This window comes from Littorina saxatilis, linkage group LG4, assembly GCF_037325665.1.
Source record: "Littorina saxatilis isolate snail1 linkage group LG4, US_GU_Lsax_2.0, whole genome shotgun sequence".
NCBI lineage: Eukaryota > Metazoa > Mollusca > Gastropoda > Littorinimorpha > Littorinidae > Littorina > Littorina saxatilis.
The window spans coordinates 68414926-68440119 of NC_090248.1; the positions used below are offsets into that span (position 1 = coordinate 68414926).

General features: G+C 46.1%; 1 protein-coding gene across 1 annotated transcript; it reads left to right on the forward strand.

Moving 5' to 3' along the window:
• The first annotated feature begins 785 nt into the window (after window positions 1-785).
• LOC138965469 (methyl-CpG-binding domain protein 4-like) lies at window positions 786-24740 on the forward strand. Its single transcript, XM_070337630.1, has 9 exons — window positions 786-944; window positions 1346-1994; window positions 2390-2569; window positions 4383-4493; window positions 7595-8886; window positions 17546-17716; window positions 19014-19163; window positions 20482-20585; window positions 21604-24740. The coding sequence occupies exons 2-9, from the start codon at window positions 1348-1350 to the stop codon at window positions 21679-21681; spliced, it is 2733 nt and encodes a 910-aa protein (XP_070193731.1). The 5' UTR covers window positions 786-944; window positions 1346-1347; the 3' UTR covers window positions 21682-24740.
• Window positions 24741-25194: the final 454 nt, after the last annotated feature.

Sequence of the window (25194 nt, forward strand, 5' to 3'; positions counted from 1 at the left end):
CACACACACACACACACACACACACACATGTACTCACACACACACACACACACACACACAACACACACACTCCGACGGCACACACACACACACACACACACACACACACACACACACACACACACACACACACACACACACACACACACACACAATAAATTCAACAAATATTTAAATACATAAAAAGAATTAAGTAAGCGTTTAAAACATATTTTACAAACAACAGTAGTACATATATATAGTGTTAATAATGTGAGACTACCCAATAAAAAATATTAACTAGTGAGTTTATTGGAATGCTGGCAGATAAAATCATATCACGAGGCAGGCGTGTGCATCAGGTATTGTAAGCAGACTTGAAAAGGTGAGTTTTAAGGGACTTTTTAAAAGTGGAAGAGGTTTTACAGTGACGGATACTGCTGCTGCTGCTCCCACATTCATAAGTAACTAAACTTATAGAGTTTAGCACTAAAAATCACCCGTCAGAACTACCAGCTGCACCAATCACACGGTCGCGATCGAAAACTCGCTTTCGTTTGCAAATGAAGTTGAATCCCCATTTGATTCGAAACGAGGCTTTTCGGCACTTTTAAAATTTTCTGTGTAAAGCAAATTGTTGTGTGTTCAAGCGCAGATTGCCAAAACATTCATGTAAGATGGAGAGAAAAAAATTTGTAAGAAAGCCACAATCATAATACCGTTTTCTTCACGACTGTGTTTTGATTTTTCCTATAATTGCTCTTATCTGCAGATGGTTCAACTCGTTCGCTTTAACCACATGCTGTAAATGGCAGCGCCGCGCGAATAATTTTCCTTACTTTATTCTGTAGGCCTCCCTGTGCAGCTGTGTGGATGATCAACAAATCACTTGACCAGTTTCAACACAATAAGCTTCACACTTTCTTATTTAAGCATAAAGCCAGCTTCTCGTCGAACTGGAAAAGGTAATTTGCCCTTTGTCCATGCATAGGGTACAAGTTGGTAATCCATGTCAGTTTTATCGTTTTTGGATCGCGCGTGTAGGTTTGTATTGTATGTTCCGTTCCCACAAGACTGTTGTGTCATGATCACGTAAAGAATTGATATCTTGAAAAGACATCAAGTTCCTGCCTATAGATCTTATTCTTTGTAAGACTATAAATTGTCTTTGTTCGTCCTGTACTGTCAGTGTCATGCTTATAGTTATACGAAAGTGGTAGACCATCTAAGATCTATTACTATTAGTATTATTCTGTAAGGAATAAGGATGTGTTGTGAGTCTTTGATAAAATTCACTTGTATGTAAATCCTTGCTAAAATTCATAATCAGGCTGACAACAGTGTTCATTGTTCTACTGTTTTTCAGTTATGGAGACTGACGAAATCCAGGAAGACGTTGTTTCAACAGAGTCTACCCTTGTGCCTCAAGAGGCAGTTTCTTCACCTTCACTTTTCGATCAGGAGTATGATGACAATGAACAGTTACACAACGCCAGTGTAAGCAACAGTGAAAGCTTTGTAGCAGACAATATGGCAGACGTTTCTGCTGATAATCCAGGCCCTGGTGCTGAGTGCAGCTCCGACGAGAGTATCATGCAAGAGGAGCCTGTTGACAGCACAGCCACAGGTGATGACTGCATTTTGGAACTCAAACCGGAAGACCTTGACGAGAATGAGAACTCAGCTCCAGACTCGGTCGCTTCCATTGAAGCAGCATCAGCAGCCTCACCCGCTGGTGACCTTGTGACCCCATCTGCCTCTGCAGACCCTGCAGCTTCTCCGGCATCTTCTGATTTAGAAGCAGTAGTTGATGTTGAAAATGAAAAACTAGCGCCAGATGTGGAGCATTCAGCTGAGCCTGATGCAGATACACCCATTGGGGACGTGGTTACAGCAGCTTCCGTGGAAAGTCCCATGGCTGGCCTGGTAGATGACGACACACCTGCAGTGGACGCTGAAAGCGACATGCCATCATCCTCAGCTGATGCTGAACGTGCATCTTCTTCTGTTGAACAGTGAGTGGTGGTGTTTTGATCAACAGCTAATTAAGAAACTTGGTTTTATGGGCAAAGCGAATAATGCTTTCTTGTGGGCTATCCAGATTATTCACGCTGAGTGAATTTCAAAATGTTCACTTGTCTTTCAGTGTGTAATGTTGCTTTCATGGGGCTATCTGGAGTATCGATCCCTTGTAACACGTAACTTTTAACAACTTTTATGATACCATTTACAGTGACTTTTAACTCGGTTGTTATTATGTTAACAAATAACAGTTTTGTGTGTGTGTGTTAATTTAGTTGAAGTTCTATTATTGTGTCCATCTCACTTCATAATGCATGATCTTTCTGCCAAAGCTTTGTCTTTCACTTGCAGTCTTCCCTGTATTCAATGACTCATTAATGTTTTTCAGATCGACGCCCGTGTCTCGTAAAAGAGCGAGAGCACGCAAATCCAAACCTTTGAAGAGGTACAGCCCCCCAATTGCCGTGCCAACCGTGATGGTAACTGCTCCATCGGACCAATCAGAATCAGAGGCTGATGAAGGAGGGGCTAAGGACATGTCTGTGACCGAGCCTGCAGCGGCCATCAGGTGAGATGGGTGTGGGGCCTGCAGGCTTTTTCAGTTTGATGGCACTCTTTTTTCATTTTCAATTTCATTGTACTTTATTGTCCCATCGCCGGGAAATTCGGGTCGCTTCCTCTCAGTGGAAAGCTAACAGCAACAGCGTTGTGCTACCCCGGTGTATGTGTGTTTAGGTGTACAGGGTTTAGCCTGGGAGATAAAGGCTATGGGACATTTGTCCCCCTCAACCAAATGCAAGAAGCGCAAACGAGGCCTGTACGCGTTTTTAACAAAAGATGCAAAATGGTGCAATATGGTGCCATCTGAGAATTAGCCGCTATATATCGTGTTATGTGTGTGTGTGTAATCCGATGTAAAGTGTGTGTGTGTGTGTGTAATCCGATGTAAAGTGTACATTTGGTGGCGCAGTGGTACGTAATCTTAATGCGCCCTTTGACGCATTGAAGGGAATTGTGATGGAACTTTTCAGATTTAATGCGCCAATGGCGCAGGGCGCACTAGTAAATGAAACCCTGGGTGTAATCAGCCACCTGCACTTACGGCAGAATGACTGAGGTCTTTTACGTGCCACAGTGGCAACTCGGGGGTAGAACATGGATACCGTTTCTGATTCTGCACATAAAGTTGACCCATGTTCGAATTCGTGACTCTCGGATCACAAGTCCATGCTCTTCTCACACAATTTTACCACAGAAATTAAGGATCCTGCAAAAACTAGTTCAAGAAGTTTGTCGAATAAAATGTGTCAATCCTGATTAGCCTGTTTGAATCTTTGATGTTGCGATTGTCAGATTAATAATATCCATATACTTTTAACAATCTTGTGCTTTGTGATTACCGTATTTGACGGATTACAAGACGCACCGTTTTATAAGCCGCACCCCCGACTTTTAACAAAAAAATTGGGACGAGCCACGTATAGGCCGCGTCACTATATTAGCCGCCGTCGAAAAAAATATGATCAGATCGTGTCAATCAATCAAAACAACCAGGCAAACGAAAGTAGGGTATTTGGCGAAATCGGCTCCGAGAATAAACAAGTAAAACAAAGAAGAAAAGTGAAAAAGTTTGAAGAAAAATATCACACACACACACACACAATTTGTAACCAACACACACATGTAGTCCCGCCCGGAATAAGCTTTTTTGGGATGATTTACGACTTTTGCGCACATTTCGAGCAGACGAAAACACAACATGGCGGCTCTCAGTACTCCAACTATCGCGAGACACAAAAAAACGAAATCTCGCGCGGGAGATCCTGATACTTCCGGTGTTTCTCTGTACGCTATCTTGTCACGACGACTTGTTGACAAACGAAGATTCGCGAAAGAAAGAGAAAAGCGCCGAGTCTTGAGTAGAGAGTTAATAAAGCACCGGTAATCGCTAATCGAGCGAAATGAAAATCCGCGGCGACTTCCATTAGGTGAATACTATTCAAGTTTAGGTAACGTTTTAGCCGCATCTTTTTATAAGCCGCAATGCGATTTTTTGTTAAAAAAAAAGTCGCGGCTTGTAGTCCGTCAAATACGGTATGTACAAATATTCTGTGAATCTTTTACTTTCTTGGAGAGTTTGATAAGTAAAAGAGGGTTTGATGACAAACAAGCTTACATGTTCTCACAAATCAGTCTGAATATGATGTGACTCATTTGTAAGGAATTATGAATGTGCATTTGAGTCAATAATTCTTTTTTTTTTAAGTAGAGTTTATTTTGCACTACCCGGTTAGAGTCAGTGCAGGTGTACGGATTGTTTATCAATCATGCTGCAACCGAGTACAAATAATGAAAGATGTCCTATGTTCCCTTCATTACAGTTTGCCAAGGAGGATAGAATCCACGGACAGTCTACCACCTGGATGGAGGCGTGTCCAGATCTTGCGAATGGGCGGGAAACATGCTGGTCGCTATGACCAGACACTCTACAGGTAGGTGCTAGGTTCTTTCGCTTTCAGTCATGCAGCCTTTTCTATCATGTGTGAAATGTTGGCTGCTTGATGTTGTAGGCGGGCATGTAGCAATTAAGGCTACAGTGGAACCCCTTGATGTTGTAGGCGGGCATGTAGCAAGTAAGGCTACCGTGGAACCCCTTGATGTTGTAGGCGGGCATGTAGCAATTAAGGCTACCGTGGAACCCCTTGATGTTGTAGGCGGGCATGTAGCAATTAAGGCTACAGTGGAACCCCTTGATGTTGTAGGCGGGCATGTAGCAATTAAGGCTACCGTGGAACCCCTTGATGTTGTAGGCGGGCATGTAGCAATTAAGGCTACAGTGGAACCCCTTGATGTTGTAGGCGGGCATGTAGCAATTAAGGCTACAGTGGAACCCCTTGATGTTGTAGGCGGGCATGTAGCAAGTAAGGCTACCGTGGAACCCCTTGATGTTGTAGGCGGGCATGTAGCAATTCAGGCTACAGTGGAACCACTTGATGTTGTAGGCGGGCATGTAGCAATTAAGGCTACCGTGGAACCCCTTGATGTTGTAGGCGGGCATGTAGCAATTAAGGCTACAGTGGAACCCCTTGATGTTGTAGGCGGGCATGTAGCAATTAAGGCTACCATGGAACCCCTTGATGTTGTAGGCGGGCATGTAGCAATTAAGGCTACCATGGAACCCCTTGATGTTGTAGGCGGGCATGTAGCAATTAAGGCTACAGTGGAACCCCTTGATGTTGTAGGCGGGCATGTAGCAATTAAGGCTACCATGGAACCCCTTGATGTTGTAGGCGGGCATGTAGCAATTAAGGCTACCATGGAACCCCTTGATGTTGTAGGCGGGCATGTAGCAAGTAAGGCTACCATGGAACCCCTTGATGTTGTAGGCGGGCATGTAGCAAGTAAGGCTACCATGGAACCCCTTGATGTTGTAGGCGGGCATGTAGCAATTAAGGCTACCATGGAACCCCTTGATGTTGTAGGCGGGCATGTAGCAAGTAAGGCTACCATGGAACCCCTTGATGTTGTAGGCGGGCATGTAGCAAGTAAGGCTACAGTGGAACTCCTTGATGTTGTAGGCGGGCATGTAGCAATTAAGGCGACAGTGGAACCCTCCGTTTAGGACCTCCACAAATCTGACAAAATCACGTCTTCTAAAGGAGGGAGTCTTAAAATGGGGGTAACTGTACACAGGTTATGAATAGAAAGTCTAAGAAAACACGGTCTTAAAAGGGAGGGAGTCTAAAAAGGGAAGGGGGGGGGGGGTGTCTTAAAAGGGGGGTTCAACTGCATTGCAGGAATATGTGTCAATATTTCATTTTAGGAGTGTTATACGCTTTAAAATATAATATAATATTGTGTAAATGTTGAGATTTGTATCGTCTTCTTTAAAGGCTGCCATACTCGTAGCGTTCATTAATTAATTCATATTGTTTACATGTGCCAATAATGTTATAAAACTGTACCTAAGGGGATATAATAACGATTGGCTGTAGCTTTCGAACACAGAAAAAATTATTTCAGTTTGCAAAGTGGTGTTGATAGTGTCGAATGTAAACAGAACAGTCTCAAACGCCATCTTTGGTTTACGAAACGTCACAAAGTGACGTCCTTCGGTCTAAAAATAGCCCAAGTCCTGGAGAACTGTTGCTAAACAATGCAATAAAGAATTAATTATTTCTCGTTACTGGTAAGGACTTCAAACCTAAAACTTTGCAGGAAGCTTAATTTATACATCCCCGCAACGATGGGATAAGCCCTGGAAGTCATTAAACTAATTAAATAGGACTATGTCAGCCTTTAAACACGTGAGTACCGTATTTGTTGTCTTTTTTTATTTTAGTGCTATACGCATCTTTTGTACCACTGACACAACAGAGGTCTTGTGTGTCAACCAACGCAAATCACTCCCAGTCAGCATAGCCTTTGATATTTCAACATGCGCTATAACTAGGACTGATATTTCAACATGCGCTATAACTAGGACTGATATTTCAACATGCGCTATAACTAGGACTGTTATTTCAACATGCGCTATAACTAGGACTGTTATTTCAACATGCGCTATAACTAGGACTGATATTTCAACATGCGCTATAACTAGGACTGATATTTCAACATGCGCTATAACTAGGACTGATATTTCAACAACATGCGCTATAACTAGGACTGATATTTCAACATGCGTTATAACTAGGACTGATATTTCAACATGCGCTATAACTAGGACTGATATTTCAACATGCGCTATAACTAGGACTGATATTTCAACAACATGCGTTATAACTAGGACTGATATTTCAACATGCGCTATAACTAGGACTGATATTTCAACATGCGCTATAACTAGGACTGATATTTCAACAACATGCGCTATAACTAGGACTGATATTTCAACATGCGCTATAACTAGGACTGATATTTCAACATGCGCTATAACTAGGACTGATATTTCAACATGCGCTATAACTAGGACTGTTTCTCACCAGTCCTGTGTGTACCTGTCATGCGTTGTTTTTACAGTCAGTATTTCTTGCTGGCTGGTTTACTCGTAGGAAGCCTGACAGATTGTGACTATACGCCAGTATCGCCCTTTCTATAACCCTTTTCAGATCTAATAGCGGCCGCATCAATCATCTGCATAATGGTTTACCCCCTTTTGTGTCGAAAGACGCCCGTTTGAACAAATGAGTGCAACCCTTGCTTCATCAGACTGCTCAGACAATATTGGCCTCTCATAAAGAGCATACCCATAGAGCTACACTTCATCAGACTGCTCAGACAATATTGGCCCCTCATAAAGAGCATACCCATAGAGCTACACTTCATCAGACTGCTCAGACAATATTGGCCCCTCATAAAGAGCATACCCATAGAGCTACACTTCATCAGACTGCTCAGACAATATTGGCCTCAAAACGGTGTATGGCTGCCTAAATGATGGGGTAAAAAACCAGTCACACAAGTAAAAACCCACTCACGCAAAAAAAAACCCACTTACATGGGAGTTTCAGCCCATGAAGGCAGATGAAGAAGAAAAATAACTTTTGCTCTGACCATTGTTGGTGACCATGTAAAATTTTCTTTGTTTCAGTGACACTGGATTCAAAATGCGCTCTTTGCCCAACGTTCAACTCTATCTGGAAAAGCTGGGTCAAGCTGATATGCTGACGGACACTTCGTTTGATTTTGTTTTCAAGCAGCCGTTCTCTACTCCCAAGCCGAAAAAGACACCTGTGATCAGGGCACCCAGAAGTAAAACTCCTAAAAGCCAGCCCACACCCAAGCTTCCAAAAACACCAAAACTAAAGACTATTCCCAAAGTAAGCTTGAAAAGAAAACTGGTTGCTGAAAGCAAGGAGATAAGCCCAGAGCTCGTGAAAGATGAAGCTGCCTCACAGAGTACATCATGGGAAATTGTGGGGACGAAAAAGACAAAAGCTGTGCGCAAGAAGACAGCGTCACCTTCCAAGGTCAAGGAATCTCCACAGTTAAAACTGCATTCCCTGTTCAACCTCAAGACCAAGTCCCCTCAAACGGTTACAGAGTCCAAGTTCAAGTCATCCTTCAAATCAATGCTGCATAAAACTTTTGCTCCCATGGCTGAAACGGCTGAAGGATCAGACCAAACTTCTGGCACGCTAGAGGACAGCGTTGAAGAGGATGCAGTGGCAGACGATGGTTACCTGGCCGAAGAGCAAGAGGACCCCTTCAAGAGTGAAGAAGATGAGATGGCGGCCAACCTGACGGAGAAAGTGGATGAAGTCTCTGTTCCATCCCCATCAGTGACGTCGTCTGGGTATCAAGTGGAGACTGACAGCGAATCGGACAGCAGCACTCCACAGGACACCCCACAGACACCCACCCAGAAAACTCCCCTCAGCTCCGTTTCACAAAACACCACCACAAATCCAAGTCCAACACTGGGCAGGAAAGATCCGTTGAGACTTCAGAGCAGAACAATGCAATCAAAAAGGTCACTGTCACCTTCAGACTCTGACGCATCAGCTCGCAAACGAGCGAAGATTTCGCTAGATGCTGACATGGAGACAGACTCACATTCCATGGGCATGCACTCAGACCAGACTGACGTGTCCTTGACCTCTCAGGAGGAGGACGAGAATCAGAACATGGCTGCCAAAGTGAAGATGATGCATCTGTCAGACAGTTCCAGCACCAGAGACGTCAAAGATTCGGCCAGCACTTCTTCATCCACGGCCAGCTCTGTGGCGCGACACACTCCGCCGCCTACTTTCCCGCCGCGGGGGTCCAAGGGAGGAGCAGCGAAGGGCAGAAGTAGTCAGGCGAGTCAGTCTGCAAAGAGCCCATCTAGGAAGAAGAGTCCGGCGGTCAAGCCTTCTCCTGTTGCAGGTTCCAGTCCTGATAGTAAGGGAACTCTAGTAACGGGATTAATGAGATTTAGAATTCAATACCCACTGTCTACAGGCCATAGCAAGGGAACTCTAGTAACCGGATTAATGAGATTTAGAATTCAATACCCACTGTCTACAAGCCATAGCAAGGGAACTCTAGTAACCGGATTAATGAGATTTAGAATTCAATACCCACTGTCTACAGGCCATAGCAAGGGAACTCTAGTAACCGGATTAATGAGATTTAGAATTCAATACCCACTGTCTACAGGCCATAGCAAGGGAACTCTAGTAACCGGATTAATGAGATTTAGAATTCAATACCCACTGTCTACAGGCCATAGTAAGGGAACTCTAGTAACGGGATTAATGAGATTTAGAATTCAATACCCACTGTCTACAGGCCATAGCAAGGGAACTCTAGTAACCGGATTAATGAGATTTAGAATTCAATACCCACTGTCTACAGGCCATAGTAAGGGAACTCTAGTAACCGGATTAATGAGATTTAGAATTCAATACCCACTGTCTACAGGCCATAGCAAGGGAACTCTAGTAACCGGATTAATGAGATTTAGAATTCAATACCCACTGTCTACAGGCCATAGTAAGGGAACTCTAGTAACCGGATTAATGAGATTTAGAATTCAATACCCACTGTCTACAGGCCATAGCAAGGGAACTCTAGTAACCGGATTAATGAGATGTAGAATTCAATACCCACTGTCTACAGGCCAGATTAATGAGATTTAGAATTCAATACCCACTGTCTACAGGCCATAGCAAGGGAACTCTAGTCAATATAACACTTACCTCGACAGTACTATTCTTGCACATTATCTATTATAGGCCGAAAAAATTGGACAAAACGCTGCGTGGGTACAATTATCTCCCATAACCATGCGCCACCGTGGATCCCAAGCACTGTCTGAGTGCTTCCCCCTTACAGGATGTAGGTGGCGCGTCCTCTTTCTTTTTTCGCGCGTGACAGTAGGCTGTGTTTCTGCTGCGCTCCCGGATTATTTTGGATTCTAGAGTCTTCTTTTCTGTGTGGATTACCACCTGTTGGATTTTTGTGTGTTATTCCACTTCTGGCTTGAGGCTACGTTGTTTTTCTTCCAACTTGTGCCTCCGTTGTTGTGTGGCGGACTCGGCGTGCCTACCGTCCTACTTCGTGGTGACCGGTCGTCTGCTTCTCGTTTCGCCTCATTCACTTGAGTATTGACCTAATTTTCTTTGAATTTTGTTAATTCTCGATTTTTTTTAAGGGTACGTACAGGGCGAGGTAGGATGTCTCGTCTTGTTTTGGGCTCTGGTTCTACGGAACCAGAGTCTGCCGGGGGCAACCCTTCTCCGGGCGCACAGCGTCATGTTTTGCGCACGGACAGGGGGACCTTTCGGCGCTCCGACTCTCCCTCCCCAAACGCTTTGCGTTTGCGGCGAGGGAGGGCGGAGAAAGCCTGTTTGAGCAAGCTCAATGCGAGCTTGCTCAAACAGGCTGGGCTTGAACCTGGGACTTCGGGCGGGGCTGCGCCGTCGAAGGTTCGGGGAAGGTCGAGGGGAAAGAAAAAGCGTCTTTCTCCTTCTCCTTCCGTGGAACACGCTTCCCCCCCTTCGACGCCGTTGTCCGGCCCTCAGTCTCAGGCTTCAGCTCCTCCCGGTTTCAAGCCTGGGGGGAAGGTTTCCTTCTCCTCCCTGGCTCGAATCCGGGGGCGGGTCGATTCCCAACCCTCTTTGGGGGTTGGTGAATCTGATCTAGGGGCTACGGGAGAGACTCAGGTTTCGACTTCTTTCTTTTCCGGTGCCTCTCCTGTGCCCTCCTCGGTTTCCACCGCTGTGGAAGCCAGGAGGGACACGGGTCCTCCTCTGAACTCCCTCGCTGGGTCGTCTACTGCTGTTTCGACAGTAGTCTCGGACTCATGGGGGGGGAGATCGGAGGAGATGACGGGGTCTATGAATTCCCTCCCCGCTGGGGTTGGGATGCGAATTGACCCCGTTCAGGGCGGTCCTGTGGGGGCAGGGGTTTCAGGCATCGTGCCTACGACCACTGCTACTACGGTTCCCTCTGACGTCCGTGTGACTGGTGGCTGTCCCTCTATGAAACGCTCCGGCCGACTAGTTACTGGACGTGGAGGTGTTCGACAGAACGTGGTACTTCTGTCGAATGGTCAGGGCGACGGGAACATTGTTTCTGTTGCTCAAACCGACACCTCCGACCGGACCGTCTTGACCCCACGCCATTCCTTAGCGTCTGGTGTTCGGGTGACGGATGGTCCGGACCAAGGGTCCGGAACGGTCCAGGCTTACGGGTCGGGATCGAACCGGACCCACGGGTCCCGACTGGACTTGACCTCCGGGTTTGGTCCGGACGGGACCCATGGTACGGGACCGTACCGGACCTTAGGGTCCGGTGCGGGACAGTACCTCTGGCCCTTGCCGGACCCCCGGACCTACGGGTCCGGATGGTACGGTACGGGACCAGTGGTCCGGTCGGGACCGGACCACCCGACCACCTCTGTTGGTCCGGGTGGTCTGGCACCGAACCGGGACACACCGGACCACCGGACCTACGGGTCCGGATGGTACGGTACGGGACCAGTGGTCCGGTCGGGACCGGACCACCCGACCACCTCTGTTGGTCCGGGTGGTCTGGCACCGAACCGGAACACACCGGACCACCGGACCTACGGGTCCGGATGGTACGGTGTTTCCACGTCCGGACCGAACCACCCGAACACTTTTGTGGGTACGGATGGTTCTGTGCCGAACGGGACCTCCGGATGGTACGGGACCGGACCGGACCACCGGACCGGACCGGACCACCGGAACACCGGACCACTCGACCGGACCGGACCTGACCACCGGAACACCGGACCACCCGACCGGACCGGATCGGCACCCCCGACCGGACCGGACCATTTCTTTTCTGATCAGACCCGATGGGTCCCTGTTCAGTCTATAAATGGCGGGGGTTCGTTGGCTGGACTGACCCAACAGTCGCAGGGTTTTTGTTGTTCTCTCCCTTCGGCTGCTGGAGACGTTTCGTCTTTGGGGCAGGGGTCTTCGCGGCCTCTTGCTTCAGTGGGCGTTTCGTCACAGTCTACTTCATCACTTTCGGCTCCTCCCCCTCAAGCTTCCTACACTCCTGCTGTTGAGGAGTTGTCGGGAAGTGAAGAGGAGAGTGAGTCAGAGGACGATGGGGAGGAGGATCAGGGTCGCCCTGAGGTTAACACTGATCCTCTACCCTTGCCGGTTTCTGATGGAACTTCCGAAGCTATGCTTCGTACTTTCCAACAGTACATGACAGACATCACGCGGCGTCTTGACGCCACGGATGCCTCTCTTAAGCGTCTGTCGTCTAGTGTTCCCAACCCTTCGGTTGACACACAGGACGTGGAGTCTGAGGACGAGAGGCAGGAGGCTCTCCCTCGCACAGCTAGAAGGACGTTTGAACAGTTTCAGGACGTCCTTCCCTCCGACGCCCTCTCGTCCTTGGAGTCCGCTTCGGCCCGGGCGCGGGAGGCACACGCCGCGTCTGCCGGCGGCTCGTTTTATGAACGATCCGGCCGCCAGCAATTCGCGTTCCACCCTAGTCTTAGTGCCACGGTGGAAGCGGCAGCACATCGCCTGAGGAGTACAGATTCACGTGCGAACGCGACCTATGTTCCTCGGGAGGACGCGGATTCAGTGCCGTGCTTTCCTTCGGGAGGCGCACCTCCACTGTTTCCTCGTGTCCAATCTGTTTCGTCCCTCCCTTTTCCCTTTGACTCTCGAACTCTCCCTTTCCAGACTTCGAGTGTTCAGGGTGGGGCTGACGGTGATGTGTTCGTTGGGGAGGTGCCTTCGGTCAAGAAGGTGGAACTGAGCTCTGCTTCGTTCCACAATCTTGAGGCCACCGTTTCTTCCATTGTCGAGGCCCAATCACAGGCCTTGACATGGATGAGCACGCTGTCCACACTGTTGGACCCTCCCGATCGGGCAGAGTCCGATTCCACTCGGGTCCTTGACACGGTTCGAGTGGATCGGGCTTTGCATGCCGTGCGATCGTGCGTGACGACTGCGGCAGAATTGGCCATTGGAACACGGGTCCACTTGTTGGCCCTGTTCCGTGATCATTTTCTGGCTACTTCTTTAGTGCCTCCGGATATGAGGAAGAGTCTGAGGAACACGTTTCCTCAGCCTTCTTCCCTTTTTCATCCGGGCACTGTCCGTTCTGTGGTGGAGTCCACACGCCAGAGGAACACTGATTCTCTGATGGTTGGCCTCGCTGCTTCGGCGACGTCGGCGGGGAGTAAGAGAAGTGCTACAGTCACCTCCAGCTCCCAGCCTCAGAAGAAGAAGAAGAAGAAGCCAGTTTCACTGCCTCCTTCTTCCTCCTCTCAGGCGCCTGTCGCGTTCCCCCCTGCGGCCCCGGCTTCTCGTGCTCCCAAGCGTAAGAAGAAGGGTGCTCAGACAGGTAAGGGTAAGCAGCACCACCAGGGGGGTGGTCGCAAGCCTGCGCCTGCCCGCCAGCAGAATTTTCAGTGAGTCCCGGCCCTACGTTGACGCCCCCTCAAGTTGCCCCTCTTTCGTCCGTCGGTTCCCTTTTTCGGGCCCGCGACATGTGGGGCAGACTGGTCTCCAACCAGTTTATCTTGAGGGTGGTGGGGTCGGGGTTTTCTCTACCGCTGTCGTCACAACCTCCATTGTCCGCTCTACCTTTGACGTTCCCCCCTCCTCGAGACCCTGCCAGATGGCAGGCTCTTCAAGACGAGGTGAACTCGTTGGTCGAGAAGAAGGCTGTCTACCCCCTTTCTCAGCCTTCTCCGGGGTTCTACTCCCGCCTGTTCACCGTCCCCAAAAAGGACGGCAGGTTCAGGCCGGTGTTGGACCTCTCCACCTTGAACTTGTACCTTCGCAGGTGCAAGTTCAAGATGGAAACCCCTTCGTCGGTCCGGTTGGCCATCCGGCCAAACGATTGGGCCACGTCTGTGGACCTCCAGGATGCTTACTTCCACATCCTGGTGGCCCCGGGGTACCGACATCTGCTCCGGTTTGTTTGGGAGGGCACAGTGTTCGAGTTTCGGGCCCTCCCATTCGGCCTGTCCTTGGCCCCGCTGATTTTTACAAAGGTGGTCAAGGAGCTGGCGGCGTTGGTCAGAGCTCAGGGTGTGCGTCTGCGTCAATATTTGGACGATTGGCTCACCCTGGCCCAGTCTCGCGATCAATGCCTCCAACACACCCGGCAGGTCCTGGAACGGACCCATGCTTTGGGGTTCCAGATACAGTGGCACAAGTCAGACCTCGTGCCAGCCCAGCAGTTTTGCTACTTGGGGATGGCGTTCGACACAGTGCTTTACACTGTGTCTCCCTCCCCGGACAGAATCCTCTCCCTGAGGCGAAAGATCCTCTCCATTCAGGCTTGCCGCGCTGTTCCTCACAGGCGGCTGGCGGAACTGTTGGGTTCCATGGAGTCTGTCGCTCTGCTGCTGCCCCTTGCAAGGCTACACAAACGTCCCCTGCAACGGGCAGTAGCAGATCGGACTTCCAGGCCTCTCGATTACACCGAGTTGGTCCAGATCGGGCCTTGGTTTCACGAGGCTGTAGTCCAATGGCTGGACCCGATCTGGCTCAACTCTGCGGTGCCTATCCAACCGAGACGGCCGTCTCTCTTCCTGTACACCGACGCTTCTACGCGGGGTTGGGGGGCCCACCTGGACCTGCACGAGGCCCAGGGGGTCTGGACCCAGGAGGAGTCCCTCCTACACATCAACTTTCTAGAGTTGGAGGCGGTTCGTCGGGCTCTGCTGGAGTTTCGCCTCCTGATTCGGGATCAGGATGTGTTGGTCCACGGGGACAACACCACATGCCTAGCTTACCTTCGCCACCAGGGGGGCACCAATTCTCGGTCCCTCTCCCTGTTAGCGGAGGAGATTCTGCTCTGGTGCCAGACCAATCAGGTCCGGATGTCAGTCCAATTCGTTCCGGGGAAACTGAACGCCCTGGCCGACATTCTCAGTCGGGGCGATCAGGTTCTCCCCACAGAATGGACCATCGCTCACAACGTTCTACGGCGTCTGTGGGCAAGGTGGGACCGTCCTCTGATCGATCTGTTCGCAACTCGATTCAGCGCTCGGCTTCCCAGGTACGTCAGCCCCTTTCGAGACACGAATGCGTTCCACGTGGACGCATTCACTCTCTCGTGGAGGCTCCTCGATGCTTACGCCTATCCCCCGACATCTCTGATTCCGAGGGTACTGGCAAAGTATCTGCAGGAACGGCCAAGACTGATTTTGGTCGCGCCTTACTGGCCAACAGCTCCGTGGTTTCCAGATCTTCGCGGTCTCACCCACGTAGACCCTCTACCTCTGAATCTGGACGGGGGAAGTCTGCTCCAGCCTCGATCAGGCCTCCCTCATCCACGTCCAGAGAGTCTGTGCTTGACCGCATGGCTCTTGTGCGCTCCAAACTGCTTGCACTAGGATTGCACAAGAGTTCAGTAGAGTTTTCCTTGAACGCTAAGAGGCGATCAACTAATCAGCTCTATGACTTACGCTGGAGAGCTTGGGCCTCCTTCGCCTTGTCCAAGGGGATAAAGCCGCTTTATCCCTCAACACAGGACTTGGCCAACTTCCTGGTGGAAGTGTATCAAAAGAAGAGTCTTTCTTCTAAGACTCTTCTTGGATACAAATCTGCCATCACTTCCACGATTGCGGCTGCTACTGGTCGCAGACCTGAACACTTGATCAGTTCCTCCCTCATTGCTAATGTCCTTTCGGGTATTAGCAATGCAGCGGTGTCTAAACCTCGGGTTTCATTTCCCAAGTGGGATGTCTTCCTGGTTCTCAAACTCCTGCGTAGCAAGGAGTTTGAACCCCTGGCAGGCATTAGTATCAAGTTCCTGACTTTTAAGACTGTGTTCCTCATCGCTTTAGCCACTTGCCGTAGACTCAGTGGTATTCAAGCTTTGAGTGGCCTGGAATTTGACATTGAGTTCACCACACATCAGGTGACGTTGGCTTTCCTACCAGACTTTCGAGCCAAGAATCAGAATGCCTCGGAGTTGTCCAAACCAGTAGTCATTCAAGCCTTGGCTCCCACTCTTGAACATGATGACCCTGATCGCTTCCTCTGCCCAGTACGTGCCCTTAGAGTGTACCTGGATAGAACACGTAGCTTTCGGTCTTCTAAGCGGTCACTGTTTGTCTCGCTTAATCCGAAGTACCAATCGGATATTTCTAGACAAACTTTAGCTCGTTGGCTGACCTTGCTTATCAAACAGGCTTATGTTCATGCTCAAGTGGATGTGGTCCCTGACATCAGGGCACACGAGATTCGGGCTATCGGCTCCTCGTTGGCGCACGTGCGGGGTGCCTCGCTCCAAAGCATAATGGCGGTCGCGTTCTGGAAGACTCCAGCCACGTTTATTAACCACTATATGCGAGACTTTTCCAGTCTCAGGCTTGACCAGTCGTATGGCATTGCCAAAGCAGTGGTTGCCAGCATGGTCACGTCAGTCTAAGGTATTTTTCTTGGGTATATTTTCTTTTACAGTAGTACTGTTCGAAAATTGCCTGGGTATCTTAATCCTTGGATTTAAGTGATTTTGATTAAGGAGTTTAATACTCTACATATCACCCTCACACCACTCTGGTATTCTGTGCAAGAATAGTACTGTCGAGGTAAGTGTTATATTGACTGTAAGGCTTCTTTTTAAGCCTACTGTCTATATGATACTTACCGAGACAGTACTATTAGAGTTTCCCTCCCGCCTCCCCTCTTGATATGTTATGGGCTTTTTGAGGGTCTGCAGCTCATAAAGAAAGAGGACGCGCCACCTACATCCTGTAAGGGGGAAGCACTCAGACAGTGCTTGGGATCCACGGTGGCGCATGGTTATGGGAGATAATTGTACCCACGCAGCGTTTTGTCCAATTTTTTCGGCCTATAATAGATAATGTGCAAGAATAGTACTGTCTCGGTAAGTATCATATAGACAGTAGGCTTAAAAAGAAGCCTTACAGTAACCGGATTAATGAGATTTAGAATTCAATACCCACTGTCTACAGGCCAGATTAATGAGATTTAGAATTCAATACCCACTGTCTACAGGCCAGATTAATGAGATTTAGAATGCAATACCCACTGTCTACAAGCCATAGCAAACACAAATCCAGGCCAACACAAAAACTCACGCCCTCTGAGAAAAAGAAATTATAATGATGAAATTAGTACAAGCATGAAGTACAAATGTGATGTTCTCACAGCAGCGAAAAAAGTTTTGTTCGAATTTTTGTCGTGTAACTGTTAGTTAAAATTGTGTTCTTACCAATAATTGTGTTTATGGTTAGTTAAAATTGTGTTGTTACCAATAATTGTGTTTGTGGTTTTAAAGGTTGAGTTGGAATGAAGCCTTTCTATTACCTGATATTTTCTGTGACTCTAAAATATATGAAATAGCCCATTTGGGATTATATCCAAATGATGAAAAACAATCAGTTTCATGTTGTATCTCAGGAGGGGAAATGATTTTAAAATGGTGAAATACTGCTTTCAGTTTTCATGCAACAGTTTCATTGTATTCAGTAGTCTCAGTATTTTCAGTAGTCTCATTTTATTGAATGTCCATTTATCAATGTTTGCTCGTAGTTCTCGCTCACTCATCTATTCATTTAGTTGTCTCCTGATTTCAGAGAGTCACTACTTCAAGACAAACGGGGCGCCACCCAAAATGCCGAAGCCTCGGATCCGACGTGATGAGATGTGGACCCCTCCTCGCTCCCCCTTCAACCTAATTCAGGAAAGCCTGTTCCACGACCCCTGGAAAATGCTGGTGGCCACCATATTCCTCAACAAAACGAGAGGTCAGGCATGAGAATTTTCTTACTTAAAGTTATGATTTTCTGTAGATTTCAAAGCCCCAGCTGGCGGATATTGGTTACCGTATTTGACGGATTACAAGACGCACCGTTTTATAAGCCGCACCCCCGACTTTAAAAAAAAAAATTGGGACGAGCCACGTATAGGCCGCGTCACTATATTAGCCGCCGTCGAAAAATATATAGTCAATCAATCAAAACAATCAGGCAAACGAAAGTACGGTATTTGGCGAAATCGGCTCCGAGAATAAACAAGTGAAACAAAGAAGAAAAGTTAAAAAGTTTGAAGAAAAATATCACACACACAATTTGTAACCAACACACACATGTAGTCCCGCCCGGAATAAGCTTTTTTGGGATGATTTACGACTTTTGCGCACATTTCGAGCAGACGAAAACACAACATGGCGGCTCTCACTCCTCTAACTATTGCGAGACACAAAAAAACGAAATCGCGCGCGCGAGATCCTGATACATCCGGTGTTTCTCTGTACGCTATCTTATCACGACGACTTGTTGACAAACGAAGATTCGCGAAAGAAAGAGAAAAGCACCGAGTCTTGAGTAGAGAGCTAATAAAGTACCGGTAATCGCTAATCGAGTGAAATGAAAATCCGCGGCGACTTCCATTAGGTGAATCCTATTCAAGTTTAGGTAACGTTTTAGCCGCATCTTTTTATAAGCCGCAATGCGATTTTTTTTTTTAAAAAGTCGCGGCTTGTAGTCCGTCAAATACGGTAATCAAATTGAGCACTCCATGATTTAGCGGATTTGCATGAAAGCAAAACCACAACTTTTTTTAAATGTACACGCAAAAAAAAAATGATACATTAACCGAGGTGAGAGGGACGAAATAATGGTTTTCTTTACATGGCCAATATATCTTTGACCAGAGGGGGTTAAGTTCATATTTACAAGGCCAATATATCTTTGACCAGAGGGGGTTAAGTTCATATTTACATGCACAATATATCTTTGACCAGAGGGGGTTAAGTTCATATTTACATGGCCAATATATCTTTGACCAGAGGGGGTTAAGTTCATATTTACATGCACAATATATCTTTCACCATAGGGGGTTACATTCATATTTACAAGGCCAAAATGCTTCAGCTTCTGGGGGCATTGCCACCATACCCCCACAAGGGGCTCTGCCCCTGGACCCCACCAGGGGACCTGCGCGGCCCCTAGACCCCTAGCGTTATTTCTTTCTTTCCTTGAACTCATTCTTCCTTGAATAGAATGCCTGCATATATATCTAAACCCTGTCTCCATCTGACAGCCGATGTGGCCATCCCCTTGCTGTGGAAGTTCCTGAATCGCTGGCCTGGTCCGGAGCAAGCCAGGAAGGCGGAAAAAGAGCGCATCGCAAAGATGCTCCAGCCACTGGGTCTGCATGAAACACGCGCTGCATCCATCATCCGCTTCTCAGGTCTGTGTGGAAAAGGTTTTTTTTTGTTTTTTTAGTATGGGCAGGTTAAAATGTTAAATGTGTAGCCTTTCCACTGGATGAGCCAAGCTGTATGTACCATACTTCCGGGACTAGAAGAAGCAACTTGTTTTCTCAACTAAACCCATGCGCCCTATTGAGCAGTATTGCCTTGTGTATGATTACAAAGAACAGTGCACATGTACCCAGATTGCTGTACAAAGAAACATATCATTCGGATTCCCTCTCTAGCGATATGCACGTTTCTGCTACTTTGACCCTTGACAAAGAAACATATCATTCCCTCTCTAGCGATACGCACGTTTCTGCTACTTTGACCCTGACAAAGAAACATATCATTCCCTCTCTAGCGATACGCACGTTTCTGCTACTTTGACTCTGACAAAGAAACATATCATTCCCTCTCTAGCGATACGCACGTTTCTGCTACTTTGACCCTGACAAAGTTTCCTCTCATATCAAAGGCGTCTGTCTCATAGTTAAAAATTCGACAATTGACCTGGGGTCAGAAGGTCAGTGTCTGTAAACTAGGGCAGGCAGCTGGTCTCAGCTGAAAAGTATGGGCCATTGACCCGAGGTCACAAGGTCAGTGTCTGTAAACTAGGGCAGGTAGCTGTTCTCAGCTGAAAAGTATGGGCCATTGACCTGAGGTCACAAGGTCAGTGTCTGTAAACTAGGGCAGGTAGCTGGTCTCAGCTGAAAAGTATGGGCCGTTGACCCGAGGTCACAAGGTCAGTGTCTGTAAACTAGGGCAGGTAGCTGGTCTTAGCTGAAAAGTATGGGCCATTGACCCGAGGTCACAAGGTCAGTGTCTGTAAACTAGGGCAGGTAGCTGGTCTGAGCTGAAAAGTATGGGCCATTGACCCGAGATCACAAGGCCAACTAGCTATTCTGTATTACAATGCACTGCATTTGATCTCTCCGTACATGGGGAGCAGACATATTTCAACTCTATTCTTCCTTTGACTTACGGCCAATACTTGTGGGAGTTTCAGCCCATGAACGCAGAAGAAGAAGATTTCCTCGAGTTAAGTCTAAGCACAGACTCTCTGCCAATAGCTGCACACGTCTATACATGTACATGTTTACACACATATGGGATTCCAAGTTCACAGCAAAGGTCTTGGGGGTCGGAAAACAAATTTGCTCATTCAGAATAAAACAAACTTTTGCTCACTTTCACCACTGATAGCATTGTGGTATCCTTTTTCTTGAATAAATCCTAAAAAAAATGTGTATTGACTTTTGTTTACCTTAATTTATTTATTTAATTTTTTAATCAATCACACTTGGATTGCAGAAGACTATGTGACGAAAGACTGGAAGTATCCTATCGAACTGCACGGCATTGGGAAGTACGGCAACGATTCCTACAGGATTTTCTGTGTCAGAGAGTGGAGACAGGTGAGTGTGAATGTTTGGATGCATGTGCACCAGAAAGGCATTGAAAATAACTATGAAAAGTGAAATAATAATTGTCTGTATTAGGAAATAATAGTTGTTTTTTGTGTGTTTTATTTTTGTTTTTAAACTGTCAGTACAGTAGACACATTGTCATAGGAAAGAAGTAAGCTTAAACACCTACAGAATGTTGAAGTCCTTGCCATCAGGAACTCCTCTCGTGATAGTTACCATTGTATAAGGGGAAAATGATGACACTAAAATTGGAACTAATAGGTAGCTGTCTTCAAGACAGTGTGTATAAAAAGTTTATATTTGTTTCTCCAGCCACATGATATCAAGTATGTGTGTTTGTGTTTTCACCGTGACTTTTTCAATAAGTGTCATACATATTCAGTGTTGTTTCCAGGCCTGGGCCTTTGGTCTTTGATGTTTGACATGGAGGAGCTCTTCTGACTTGAACATTTGTTTTTGTTTCTAGGACATTTAACCTATGCACATTTTCCGTCCAGATCCGACTGACCTATTGTCCTCTTAGTCTTTTCCATTTCATTTTTTATTTAATTCACTTTATTATCCAATTGCTGGAAAATTTGGGTCGCTTCCTCCCATTGAAAGCTAGCAGCAACAAGTTAGAGTTGCACTACCCAGGTGTATGCATGTTTAGGTGTAATCAGCCACCTGCACTTACGGCAGAATGACAGAGGTCTTTTACATGCCACTGTGGTGACACAGGGGTGGGACATGGATACCGTCTGCACATAAAATTGACCCGTGTCCTACCCTGCCGGGATTCAAAGCTGTGACCTTAGGATCACAAGTACAGTGCTCTACCAACTGAGCTACCCGGCCCTGAGTCTGGGAACAACACTGCTTATTGTCTACCAACTGAGCTACCCGGCCCTGAGTCTGGGAACAACACTGCTTATTGTCTACCAACTGAGCTACCCGGCCCTGAGTCTGGGAACAACACTGCTTATTGTCTAATAATCTGTTCAATTCAATGATGTTCTGCGTGCAGGTCCAGCCAGATGACCACAAGCTGAACGACTATCACGAGTGGCTGACACTGCACCACAAGGAACTCGGAGTGGAGTGAACAACAAGCCAGGAGTGTGCAATTGCCATCTGGGTGTTTTACTTGGACCACATCCCCCCCCCCCCCCCCCCAAAAAAAAAAAGTGACCAAAAAAAATCAAATGCGATAAGGACTGGCGTGAACTGTGGCTTTAGCCATTTGAAGTAAGTGAAGGATTGCCTGGTGATGATCAGAGAACTGTGAAGTGATCACACTTCCCGGCTGTGAATGTGATCATTGTTGACCTTGACTGATGGCTATGACCTCCTTGAGCGTGACCTCTTAATTCCTCATTGACCTGATACGCATACATCTTGTGTACATACTTGTATGATAACGATGTATTATTAGGTTTTATTTTTGTGTGATGGAACATGAAAGCTGTAGGACAAAATATGCTGGTGTTAGTATACTCTACATATAATACAGAAAAAAAGGTTATTATGTTGCATGAAGAATGTGACGAAAGGAGCAGAAGATTCTTTCTTTCTTTATTTGGTGTTTAACATCGTTTTCAACCACAAAGGTTATATCGCGACGGGGGATGGGGGAAGATGGGATAGAGCCACTTGTCAATTGTTTCTTGTTCACAAAAGCACTAATCAAAAATTTGCTCCAGGGGCTTGCAACGTAGTACAATATATTACCTTACTGGGAGAATGCAAGTTTCCAGTACAAAGGACTTAACATTTCTTACATACTGCTTGACTAAAATCTTTACAAAAATTGACTATATTCTATACAAGAAACACTTAACAAGGGTAAAAGGAGAAACAGAATCCGTTAGTCGCCTCTTACGACATGCTGGGGAGCATCGGGCAAATTCTTTCTCGTCCCAACCAATATGGGACTCCCCCTAACCCGCGGGGGGTGGAGCAGAAGATCAGATATTTCAGATGAAGATATTTGAAATGTCTGGTCAGGTATTTCTGTTCTTCAGTGTGGAAACACTTTATTTTAATGTTGTTTCTAGCTTTGGGGATCTTTGTCGCATCTTGTAAGTACATTGCTGTCATGTTTATTGGAACTTAAGAATAATCAAAGGGAAGAATGACACGACTTTTGGTTACATGACAATTATAAAGGTTTTGTGACCTTTTTTAAAAGTCCCCTTTGTCTCTTTCATTGTTTGTTGCACTATGTACAACTATTGTAATTTATCAGATGTGCTTTGTATTTTGTTACCTTTTGAGAGAGTGTGTGTGTGTGTGTGTGTGTGTGTGTGTGTGTGTGTGTGTGTGTGTGTGTGTGTGTGTGTGTGTGTGTGTGTGTGTGTTCAAGGTATAAATAAACAACATAGGGACAAATACTTCAATGGTTTATCAATGTGCACAGAGACTTGTTTTAGACCCAAAAGGATTGTTTTGTGTCTACATCCATGGAAGCCATGTGAGTGTCAATATTATGTTCCTTGTGAATCTAATACATGTACTCTTCATAGTTTGTTTTCCACTCTTGCATCCATTATGTCTGAAGGATTTGATCTGTGCAAAACATTTGCCAAAGATTACTACAGTGTACCTAATGCCATTATCACTTTGAGGATAAGCCTGACGTTAGAGTGGGTGTGTTTTGCGTTATATTCTATCACGTTTCCGGACATTTTTTGTTCTTTTTTTAACTATTTTTTTTACTTGCTTTTCAGTTTAACTCTGTTCATGTAGACAGCTCTGTAACAGTAATCTGCACTTTTTTGCAATGTATATTGAGTTTCAAAACGTCTTGTTTTAAAGCAAACATATGATGCACAATCAAATTTTAAAAAAGAATCAGTGCATGCAAGTTTTACTCCTTTTTTTTTTAAGAATTCTGTATATGATTGCTGAGTTTTGTAGTAAATGAATGCTGCAGTTCTTTTTTGACAATTCATTTTTTTATTTATTTTTTATCTAAAACTTGTGCAGACCATGTGCTTTTCTCTTTTGTGTAGGTTTGCATGCTTGTCCTTTTCTTTCTTGTTTAGGATCGTTGATTTATTGGTGAATTGATTCTGTAAATGTACAGATAACTGTTCTGAGGGTCTGCTTTTTGTATAGCCAGCGCTGAATATTTTTATTTGATTACTGAAAAAAAGAGCTGGTTTTTTTTTTTAAGATACATTCTTTCTCAAGTCGGTGTTCATGCTCCCTACCACAGAGCAGTTGACGTTTGTACAGCGGACAAGAGCATCCTTCAACGTAAACACACGCCACAATCAACAGAGCAGTTGACGTTTGTACAGCGGACAAGAGCATCCTTCAACGTAAACACACGCCACCATCAAGCAAATGGACAATGATTGAACTACACAGTTGGGATGGTGTGGGTGGTTTACAACCTGTGTGGAATATGTTACGCCATTTTACACTGTTTATCCTCAATCGGATGGTGTGGGTCGTACAAGACCCATATATGTACTTTGCAAAAAGGTGGGAGAAAAATATTTAGCTGATGTAGGTCATGTACGACCCATATATTTTACCTCGAACCATTCTTCAAAAAGTATGGGTCGTATACGAACCACATCCTCCGGACTGTGTTTGTTCATAGTGGTAGCTAAAGCGCAGTAGCACCTAGCCTTTTATCTTTTACTGCGCAAGATATGGTGCAAGTATCCCTGTTGGTGAGGTATTTAAGTGATTACAGTGGTACCTGCGATGAAAGGACGCCCTTGGGACCAGTGAAAGTGTCCCCACATTGCAGGTGGCCTGTCATGACAGGTATACTTTGGTAGAGATAATAGACAAAGGGCCTCCAGAAAAGTGTCCTTTCATAGGAGGTGTCCACTCATCAGAGGGGCCTCACATCGCAGGTACCACTGTATATATATTACGCACTGTGTCACGTGATCAGCTTCATTGTCTACCAGTTTTAACTTGGTTCAAAATTTGTTTTGTAATTTAAAGTAAGACAGAATGGCTATTCTTTGTGTTCTTTACTTTGTTCTTTACTCTGATGCTCTAAATTCAAAGCACTATTGTATATGATCTTTGTGTTCTGTGTACGACAAGATCACAGATTGGCTTTTGTTGGGTACATTGCCAATATTTGGAATGACTTGTATGGCGAAAATAAAGTACCGGGTACACCCATGAATCCAACCCTTCTTCCAAGCTTCTTGACTTTCAGTATGTGTACTCTTCTCTCTCTCGCTTTTTCCTCTCTCTCTCATTCTTACCCCAAGAAATGTTTCAATTTACACTTTCAACAAAGCTTGAGTGGGATTGTCTTCTATATTTATCTTTTAAGCCTGGGAAGGTTTAAGTGGTATAGTTAAATTTGTGAAGCGGCGCTATATAAGCTATCTTTATTAATGAAATTAAGCTCAAACATTCCAAACAACATATGAGACAAACGTTGTAACATGCAGAAGCTGTCCTCGTCGTTGCATAGAAAACTAAAGCAGTCTTGCCGCTCTTTATCTCACACCAAACTATGACATGAAAACAGGTATGGAGGCAGTTAAAACAATGTATTCAATTTCCATGTACATCATTCATTATATTATATCAAATATCACTCATCCTGCTAAAGCACTCACACACACACACTCTC

Excerpts from the sequence above, each read along its gene's own strand:
- LOC138965469 (XM_070337630.1), top strand. The coding sequence starts at position 1,348 with ATGGAGACTGACGAAATCCAGGAAGACGTTGTTTCAACAGAGTCTACC. Across the intron at positions 4,494-7,594 it reads TATGACCAGACACTCTACAG|TGACACTGGATTCAAAATGC; the intron begins GTAGGTGCTAGG and ends TCTTTGTTTCAG. Across the intron at positions 20,586-21,603 it reads GTGTCAGAGAGTGGAGACAG|GTCCAGCCAGATGACCACAA; the intron begins GTGAGTGTGAAT and ends TTCTGCGTGCAG.